This window comes from Hetaerina americana, unplaced genomic scaffold (assembly GCF_022747635.1).
Source record: "Hetaerina americana unplaced genomic scaffold, ioHetAmer1.1.p SCAF_5, whole genome shotgun sequence".
Classification (NCBI taxonomy): domain Eukaryota; kingdom Metazoa; phylum Arthropoda; class Insecta; order Odonata; family Calopterygidae; genus Hetaerina; species Hetaerina americana.
Genome location: NW_027287095.1, coordinates 61,125,658 through 61,136,359, shown reverse-complemented (window position 1 = coordinate 61,136,359; position 10,702 = coordinate 61,125,658). Strand labels below are relative to the sequence as shown.

General features: G+C 34.3%; 1 protein-coding gene across 2 annotated transcripts; it reads left to right on the top strand.

Annotated features, from left to right (window-relative positions):
- Positions 1–3: 3 nt before the first annotated feature.
- On the top strand, positions 4–3,883 carry LOC139693936 (uncharacterized). 2 transcript variants are annotated; one of them, XM_071592280.1, is made up of 6 exons: positions 4–48; positions 148–304; positions 381–885; positions 1,252–1,311; positions 1,662–1,935; positions 3,432–3,883. In XM_071592280.1, exons 2-6 carry the CDS (start codon positions 186–188, stop codon positions 3,737–3,739), a joined length of 1,266 nt encoding a protein of 421 aa, XP_071448381.1. In that variant the 5' UTR covers positions 4–48; positions 148–185; the 3' UTR covers positions 3,740–3,883. The 2 variants fall into 2 exon arrangements, with proteins under 2 accessions (XP_071448381.1, XP_071448379.1); XM_071592278.1 differs by having other exon boundaries at positions 1,249–1,311.
- The last annotated feature ends 6,819 nt before the right edge of the window (positions 3,884–10,702 follow it).

The following is a 10,702-nucleotide window of genomic DNA, read 5'->3' as shown; positions in this document are numbered from 1 at the left end:
CAACGAAAACAAAACAAATTTCAAATATGGCATCTTAAATTCGGAGAGGTAATTTGAACTAAAGCAGTTGCACAAAATTTATTGCATCTTTTGTTAGAAGAAAGCTTTTTTAATATAAATCTCATACAACTTCATGTTCTCTTACAGTGTGGATGGTTTGAGACTCTCGAGCGAAAATTTTCACTATGCCGTCCCAGAAAAGGATTTTACATCTGAGAAGTAAAAACAAACTTCTTTTGGATAAACTTGAATCTCACTCCTCACGGATAGAAGCGGAGCTAAAATATTTGAAGAGGACTTTACGGTACTGAGGTGCATTAATAAATTGTTCGATCCTTCGTAAAAACAATCCTCGTTTGATGAATTTGTGTGCCTTTCAGGGGAGCAGCTGATAGATCTCCAGCTGGTAACGACATTAGATACAAGAACTGGGCGAAAAGAAATAATTCACTGCAAGTTAATGATGCATTTTCATCTTGCACGAAATCTGCAAATGATGGTGTGCGTAGTAAATACACCCTTCATTCCCGTAGTATAAGGCGTAAATCCAAAAACGCAGAATGTCAAGATGAAAATGACGGCAGGGGCAAAGAAAATGTGGAGATCGATCCTGTAAGTCATCCTCCTAACAAAGATAAACAAACTGCCTACTGTGCACTGAAATCAATTCATCAGAAAGAAAGTGAAGTGGACGAAACGAATCAAAATTCAAAGACGATTCGTGAAATTATTTCAACAATAGATTATTCACCGCAGTCAACATTTTTGAAAAGAATGAAATCGAAATGCAAGCCGTACACCAGAGAAGTTTATTGTAGATTGCAAGAAGATGAAGGGAACCACACAAATGATTTTCACATGGAAAAAGAAGCAAGAAGGAAAAAGGTAAGCTGCAAATTCCATTTTCAATCCTCGTTTCTATCCTGTCGTTTTTTTAAATCGGCCTTATTTTATGTAGCTGTGTTACAATATGTTAAAGTGAGGTTATGGTGTAAATTTTCACCAATTGTGGCTGCATTACAACATTGCAACTATAATTTCAGTGTATGGCTCCACGATAATTTGGGATGGTGTCTTTTAATATACCGATAATTTTAGATACTTGCGTGATTACTGAAAAATTACATCAATTTGGATTCAAATATGCTAGTTGCCCAAAGGACTGATCCTATCACATCATTTTTGAACTTATATTTTTACTGAAAAACACTGCTTACTTTCTGAAATGTTGTTTTTATTCATGAAAAGAAGAAAATACAGGTGAGATGTCCCAGAGGAACACCCATTCGAAAGGCAAGAATATGTGACGTGGTAAGATTGATTCCATGCTGGGAAATATTCGTTAAACTCATTTGCCACAAGATACTGCCATGAAAAGCAAAAACGTTTCAAATATTATCCATTGTTTACAGATTTTAATTATTGATGTTTAACACTAGAGGCGTATGACCTATGAACCTTACTTATTTATTTGATATGGCACATGTCTTGATTCAAGTAAAAGGCTCATTAACTTTAAATCATTTTGAGCTAGGTTTTTCACCCGTAATTAGCTTTCATGAAAGTATTTCATAAATGGGTTCCCCAATTTTCTGGAGTGCTCTTTAGACTTCATCAATTATAGTTGTAGTTTATGTTATTAACAGGTTTAATTTCCTTAGTCTAGTGCAAAGGAAGGCTCCCAGCTTACACTTAAGAATTCTGTGTGCCCAGAATGTGGGAAAAGGGTTGAAAGGCAGCCAATTACCCGTGCATGTGAAGATGGAAGTTCAGGAAGTGAAGAGCCTTGCAAGCATGAAAGAATGAGCAAGAAAAATGAAGAAAAAGGAAGTAAGGAGTTGAAAAGACTGAAAAAATTCAGGGAAAGAAACTGGCAAGATTGCCATGCAGATCCATCCATGGGTGATTCCTTCCACTGCTGTGGGCATAAAAAATGTGAGTAGTCTTGAAAACCTCCTTTTTAGGAAAATATCATGTGTCTTACAAGTCATTGGTGATTTGGTGTACCAAAAAATTAGAAATCAAAGGTTGAAATACCCCTATGGTCAGTTTCTTTGTGTATTCTTCAGAAAAATATATCTAAAATTATGTCAAAATGAGTTTATATTGTCATGCTTTGCATCTACCATGCAGTTATGATACTTTTTTCCATTTCAACTTAGCAAATACATACTTTCATCTTATAAAGCAGACATTTTTTGTCTAATACCATGTTATGTACCCTCATGTATCACTCATTATTGCGTTGCCCTCTCTATAACCTATGTACATGATATTTCTAATTACTCAATGAGATTAGATGCAAAACTAGACCCATTTATTTCTATCAGAATATATCAAATTTCATTGTGTAGCTATTCTCTCATTTTATCCTAGTATTGTTAAGTATGACCAAAAAATATGTGTAAGGAGGCATCTGCACTGTGGGGAATACCTTTTAATTTAATAATTATCAGGGAAGCTCTCCTATTTGTATCATTTATTAATGATCAAAAATCAATTAAAAGCTTCTAATTTTGAACCTTTTTAACTTTCTGTTTTATATTGTTTAAAATTCTATTTCTATGGAAAATAAATGTATGTCAGGTCTGCAAAGAAAATGGTTAAACAGATGCATCAAAGACAAAGCAATCATCACTTGGGTTTCAGGAAAGTAACGATGGTAACTCTTTTATGAGAAATGGTTGGGCATATCTCAAAGATGTTTCATCAATAGGCCAATGTGCTTCTGACCTCAGTTAGTTTTGTTTTCACATGCTAAATGGCTTTCATAATATTTAATGCCTTTTTAAATTGTGAAATAACTAAAAAAATGAATTTTGGGAGCACATTGTTCAACTTTACATACAGGATAGAATTAATATATTGTAAATGATCTAATTTTCAAAGTAGGAGATAGAGCAGACATTTCTAAATGGAAAGGAACTCTTACTTTACATTGATATCACAATGATGATATTTAATGTTATTTGATCTAATATGGTATAAATTAGATGACAAAATCTCCTTGGGTCTATGCTACATTCCTTAATTTTATTTATGACAAGCTTATTATTGCCATGATAGATTTAGTGGGTGTAATTCATATATGCAGTGTTTGACTGCAATGAAAATCCTCAAACAGTGGCAAAGTAAAATCATATTCTGTGTTCTGTTTTATGTCTCATATTTAATTGTGCATCTTTTAATTTCATGCTTGCATGTGCCAACTACCACGTAGTGATGTTTATTGATATTTAAATTTTATTCTTCCATTGGCATATTTGTTCATTTTGTATTCTCAATTAATTTTTCTCCTGCAACAGTTCTGGAGGGCCCTTCTCACTTTTTCTATGGCTCAAAGTCAGTCAAAATCTTTTTGAAAACTGATGCAAGGAATCTAGATTTAGCCTTTCGCTTGAATGACATGCTATTCTCATGTATCCTTTCAGGTAAAACAGTATACGGGATCAATGACCGTCTCTTTGCTCTGCCACTTGATGAGAGTTGTGAGGATATGGTCCATTGCCCATCTTGCCCCCATTTAAAGTGTCCTCAGCCATTCTGTACCCACTCGAAGCAAGTGATAGTGACCATTCCAGCAACCTTACTGGAAAGTGATGCTGGGGATGCTGATAGAAAGAAAAAGTTAAATGGAGCCACAGAAAGTATTCCTGTGTCCAAAGAACTGCTCAAGAAATTACAAAGACCTGTGCCACAAAATTCCATGGCCTTACGTTATCAGAAGGGTTTATGCTGAGAAATTTTCCATGAAATATCAAAAATAAATGAAGTTGGTGGATAGTCATATTTTTGTCTGTACATATGCCTTGTTGAAGATGTGAAAGAATATTTTGGAAGGAATTTTTGGTAATGCATGGTTTGAAAAATTAATTAATGTGATTCCTAGCTAAGAATAGGACGATTTTGAAAATGTGATGAATAAGTGAAAAAATAATAGTTTTTGCAAACATAATACAATAAATTTTTGAATAAGTTTATCTACCAGTCATATGGGAATTGCATTTCATGCATCGTTAAGTCCTCCCTAAGATCATCTTTGATATATGAGAATTATTTCTTACTTTTAATGTTTAAAAATTACCATCACACATGATGAAAAACCTGGTTTATATTTACTGAACTAAGAGGTCTCAAGTAATTGTGAACCAAAAGGGCTGATTAGTATCCACACAACATACAAATGTACCACTGTACAATGCAGATCACTTCCATAATGGACTTTACTTAATGACCTGCTTGCCATTGTCCAAATATAACCTAAGGGTATATACTGCTACATGATCTCAAAATGCCTTCTTTATTTATTAGTAACCATGTTCTACAACCAACTCCACTTTTGACCTTTCTTTAACATGTAATGCACTCATAAAATCTGTTGTATATATGTGCTCATGAAATCTGTTCAGAAATATCCTATGGGCTATTTTCTCCACCATAGTTTTACCAGTTTAGGTGAAGTACTTCCAAATTAAGCTTTTGTAATCTGTATGATGAAACACCATAGATGTTCCAAAACAGGTGATTCCCAGGTTGTATGATTATTCAATCATTCAGCATATTCAATTAAAAGTAGGATTTATATATTCCCAATGACCATCTATTATCTTCTAAATATCTCAAAGAGATGCTTCTTGTTAGCTTTACATATTTCCTTCTCCTGTTCTTCATAGCTCAACATATTCCATTAGAGGTAGATTTTATACATCCCTGTCGACTATATATTATCTTAAGGATATCATGAGTGGATCCTCTTGTTTGGCTTTACATTATTTCCTTGTTCAATAATTTTTAACTTTTACTGGCCTTCATGCTGCATAAAAAACTATTCTCTACCTTCCTATGCCTCCACTTATCTACCATTCTTCCTTCTATCTCACCTTCGATATCCTAAAACCTTTCATTACCTCATCCATCCACTTTTTCTGATTTTCCCTCACAATTTCCTAGACCTAGACAATTTAAAATTATGTCATTAGTTTTCTTCTCCATCCTACTTTCTTTTTCCATTCATATCTCAAAAAATGTTAATCTGTACTCATTTTCTAGCATCTAAAATTAGGTTATAGAACCAGACACCACTACAATCCAAATTAATGTCTTCACTAATATTTTCTTTCCATCTTTATTTATAAAATTCATTTATGCTCTTCTTGCAAATTCTTCTTTCACCAAAGCAATTCCTCTCTTAATGACCCCACCGCCTATTTACCTCTAAAATTCTACCCAAGCATGTGAATAGCTCCACTTGCTCTAGTTCATTGCCTACTTTAAGCTTAAATTTAGCTTCCCTTTTTCTTAAGGAAATTATTATTTCCAATTTTTTGGGGTTAAACTTCATCACACACTCTAGTATTGCTCCTGCAAATCAATCAACAATAAACTAAATCCCTTGGATGTCTAACTAATGCTTGATCATCTCCAAACTATATTAATTCCCTTGCTGCTCCCTCTCTTTCCTAGCTTAAGTGCTTCACATGCCAACATAATCATATTTGTTTTAAAAAGTATTACGTAAACCTGCCTCTTGTCCCAGCCTATCAATGCTCAACTTGGTTCTCCCTCTGCAGTCTTAAACTGTGTCATCTGATTCATATGCATACAAGGGTAATCCCAGAAGTACCCGGCCTAACAAAGAAAACACAAAAATTTTGGAAAAAAATTATTTATTTTTCAACATAATCTCCTTCCAGCTCTAAACACTTTTCACAGCGATGTTCCATAAGTTCAATACCCTTTTGATAATAAGAACTGTCTTGTTCCTCAAAATAGCCATTAACTGCTGACATCACTTCTTCACGGATGGAAAATTTTTGACCACCGAGCCATTTTTTCAAGTTTGCAAACAGAAAATAATGGGAGGGGGCTAAATCGGGCGAATGGGTGCGTGAGGTAGCAATTCAAACTTTAATTCATGAATTTTGGCCATTGCAATAACGGATTTGTGAGCTGGTGCATTGTCTTGATGAAACAATACTTTCTTCTTAACCAAATGCGGCCACTTTTGCTTGATTTCTTTGCTCAAATGTTGCTTAAGTTTGCATAATAAGTTGATAGTTTTTCCTTTTTAAGATAGTCAACAAAAATTATCCCTTTGCGCATACCAAAAAACTGATGCCATGACCTTGCCTGCAGATGAAACGGTCTCCGCCTTCTTTGGAGTCTGTTCTCCCTTTTGAATCCATTGTTTTGATTGTTCTTTTGTCTCACGTGTGAAGTAATGGACCCATGTTTCATCCATGGTTATGAAATGGTGCAAAAATTCTGCTTTCTTGCTGTGAAAGTTTGCTAAACACTAAATTGAAACATCTTCACAACACTGGTTTTGCTTGCATGTGAGCAAATGCGGCACCCATCTTTCTAATGTCCAAATTTTCAGTTAATATGCCATGTACTGCACTTTTTGAAATGCCTACTGGGTCTGCTAGCTCACACACTTTCAGTCGACGATCATCCACTATCACTTTGTGAGTTTTTTTCACCGTTTCTGGAGTCATCACCTCATTTGGTTGACCAATGCGATGCTCATCTTGACAGCCCGTATGGCCTCGTTTAAACTCTGCTACCCAATATTTTACGGTTGTAAATGAGGGAGCAGACTCACTCAAGAGTAGAATCCAGTTCAGCTTTTATATTGGTTGGGCTGTGGCCTTTGTATTATTGAGGTATTGTATCACATAACGATTACCAATTTTCTCCATTTTCACGAATTCACTGGAAACGTTCACTATTGATGGCTGCTGAACGCTTAACAATATAGCGTCTTCAAACTTGAAACATGAGCGTTATAGTTTGCGTACTTTCTAATAGTGTGATATTTTTCAAACTAGCGCCCATCTCTAGGTCAAGCCAGGTACTTCTGGGCACTCCCATATATTTCATATCAGTGGAATATTCAAGAAAAACTAAACTTATAGCCCTTACAGCCACTGGCGTCTTTTTCAAAATGGGATCAATATTAATCAAATGAAATCTTTTGGCCAAATTGTTCCACACAAATACTGTGTAAAATTTCAAATAATTTCTTCCTTTCACATTTCCATGACCACTTTCCTACCTGTTGGAATATTTCTGTACTTGTTCATGCTAATTTCCCTGAGTACTATTTCTAAGTTTCTGTTTAGTATTCCTGGGCCCAAGCCATCCTCATCTATATCAATTTTCCCTTCCATTTCTAATATAAATGCCCAATGTTTATTTTACAGCTCTTCTATTTGTTTTTTCCACTTTCCTTGAATTTCTTCTGGCTCCATTCATACCTTCAGTGCATTATCTCTTACTGTCCATGTATATTCCCTTGCTACATCCTGAAAGTGTGAAGAACACATCCTGAAAGTTCTCTTATTTTGTAATAAGGCACTTCTACTTTGTAGCCTTTGAAATTTCTCAATGTACTTACACTTACTGTTCCACCAGTTATATTTACTTGGTCCTATTAGTTTAACTGTTTATTATTTAGCTCTCTGTACATTATTTCCATGTTATATACTTCCTCTTTCATTTAACATAATCACATTCACCATTCCTATTGTTAACTTATCATCTTGGTAAAAGGGCAGTATTTGAGATCCTAATCCACTAACTCCACACACACACACACACATATATATATATATATATATATACACATATATGTATATACATACGAGGGTCATCCGGAAAGTAGTACCCGTTCGTGAAATAAAGACACAAAAGTAAATATTAACAAACATAAAAAATTTTATTTGAAAGAGGATACTTTAAACTACTTCTCAACATAATCTCCAAGCAAATTAAGGCATTTGTCATAACGTGTGACAAGTTTCTGTAATCCTGCTGCATAGTCCTTCGCCGCCAGCTCATTGAGATACGCGAGGGACCCATCTTGCACAAATTTTTGCATAATGCAGATGGTGTTTAACAATTTCATGAACAATTGTTCGAGAAACATTGGGAAAATGCTCACAGATGTCATCAATTGTGACGCGCCGATCGTTCCTCACGAATTCGTCAACTGAGCTCACCTGTTGGTCTGTAATGACAGACGGTCTCCCCGAACGCTCATCGTCGTGTGTGTTCCCCCTCCCCATGTTGAAGTTGCGACACCACCGCCGAACAGACGACTCGTCCATTACATTGTCTCCATACACCTCCTTTAATTGGCGATGAATATCACATGGGCGAACGTTTCTTGCATTGAGGAATTTAATCACTGCCCTCACTTCGCAACTGGCGGCGTTCTCAATTTTTTTAAACATTGTAAACAATCACAAAAACAACACAGGCAATGCTAGCGTCACGCAACTTGGCTCAGAGAAGGCAGACAAGCCACTGAAGCTATCTGACCTCGTCCAGCGGCTACTCGCGTCGTCAGCACTTCATGCGGCACGAACGGGTACTACTTTCCGGATGACCCTCGTGTGTGTGTGTGTGTGTGTGTGTGTATATATATATATACACATATATGTATATACATATATATATACTATATATATACACATATATGTATATACATATACATACATATGTACCTGTATTTTGAGGAGTAGAGTGAAACTTTTTAATATTAATGTCAGAATTTCAACACTTAATGAAACAGCCTAAATCTTCAACAATATTTCTAGCAAGAAACATTAAATGAAAGGGCTATCATAAATATTTGAATGCTTAAGATTGGGTTGCATTATTTTAGTTTTTTCACAATCCTCAGCACCTACAATTATATCAATTTATCTACTTTGTTTATTTAGGAAAAATTGTAAGGTACCATTCCACCAAAGATAAGGATTTAATGGTGAATCATTTCACGTCAATTTTTACCAATATTGACTCAATCTCTTATATTATTTTTAATACTAGCTGGTCTTCTCACAACCAGAAATTGAGTATGGCCATTTTCAAAACATGATTCTCCACTTCAATGGAATTTTTCTTAACCCACATATTGGCCCAGGATGAAGGGAAAAAATGATTTGAAAGCTCATTCATAATGATAATTCTCTGAAAAATTAGATTTTTACTTGAGATCAAAAATTCAATTTCTTAAGATTTTAAAAAGTTGAAAATTCAAGCTATTTTCAAATGTTATTGTACTGATATTTTTGGCTTTTCTTAGCCCTATTCTTCACAATTCAAGTTTTAGAAGGGGGTTTTCCATTCAAGTAAGTGAGCTTAACTTTGCAGTGCTCCACTCTATCTCGACTTTTCTTTTGACATCTGTTTCAGAAATCTTTGCTTTCCATGCTGCTCAATTGATGAATTCCTTGGATCCTTTTCTTCTTCGGCATCAGAGAACTTCATTAATTACTACATCAATCCATTTGATCTCTTATCATTCTGTAGAAAAAAATCGACGTGTTTTTGCCGCTTAGGTATTTACTTGGGGATTTTCTCCACTGATAATTAACCTCATGAAGCTTCTGGTTTATGTTCCATGAGCACTTCTTACAAAAATTTCTGGTTTCACCCTTTTCTATAAAACTGCACAAAAACCCTGTTGATGGCTCTTTTTCACTCTGATAAGGAAGCATATCTATGAGTATAGTTACAGCTATTTTCATTAACCTATACTGTCATCTATTGTAGCCTTCGTGAGCTGAAGATAATCTAGTCATTCTTTTGCCCCGGCTGGATACACCTTATTTTTCAAGTTTGATACGGGATTCCTCCATTACATATCCAATATATTTTATGGTAATTCTGGTTTCTTGCCAAATGAAAAGGAGTTTTAGTATTGATTCAAATTTTAAAAACTTGACAAAATTTACCAATTACCAAACATCAACTTTTTAAGTAATCTAAAAGTATGTTATATACTTGTGGATATACTGTTAGCATCACCTATAAATAAAAATAACTGATAATTGATAGGATACAGACAGATTAGGAGAAGTAAAAATAATATCAATGAGAAAGACCCAGTGCATACGAAACTCAAATAAGGAAATTTGCACAATCAAAAGTATATGGAACAATTAAGGAAAAAATGACCAAAGCTTATCATTATTAGCATGAAAAATTTTATATCTAAAAACTATTAATGAAAACAACTCAAATTATATAAAAATAATTTTATATTCTATTTCTTTTAATATAAAAGTAAAACTGATCCTTTTTAGGCAAGGTATGAATACAATAGTTGAGTCTTGCAAAAAATAAATAAGGTTCAGCATAACAAAATTATTGGGTTGAATTGATTTGTGAAATTGTCAACACGGTTGGTGTGGTATTTACCACAATTTATATCTCATCCATACAAAAACCAATAACAATCAAATATAAAATACTGTATTTTACAAGTAGGTTATTTGCTTCAAAAATTGACAAAATATTGAATAGGCAAATTTCAGAAAAAAAGAAAAATGATCCAAAGTGCAGATTTCATAACCATTTAAACATGATAAATAAAACATCCCACACATCCACCCATATCTCACTCAGAAAGTCTCTCTTCACTTCAACAACATAATATTTATTAGCTGCTATTCAATCCTAAGTCAATATCTGACCATACAGCCTCTGTTTCACTGTCGTCAGCCTCTGCCTGAGAAAGGAAAAATAAAAAAGAAATGACAATGAAAATTGTAGTGCAAGCATTTCTAGGGTTACCTAATGCTGAATACCTTTCAATCAAGAATGATTGCAAATTTTTCCAGTTTTATTAAACCCATGAACCACTTCACATGAAGTATATCTTACTTATTACCAAATAGTGAAAAATTTA

Coding starts and splice junctions, on each gene's coding strand:
- LOC139693936 (XM_071592278.1), top strand. CDS start 186: ATGCCGTCCCAGAAAAGGATTTTACATCTGAGAAGTAAAAACAAACTT. Junction 1,312..1,661: donor AGGCAAGAATATGTGACGTG/GTAAGATTGATT, acceptor TAATTTCCTTAG/TCTAGTGCAAAGGAAGGCTC. Junction 1,936..3,431: donor CTGCTGTGGGCATAAAAAAT/GTGAGTAGTCTT, acceptor GTATCCTTTCAG/GTAAAACAGTATACGGGATC.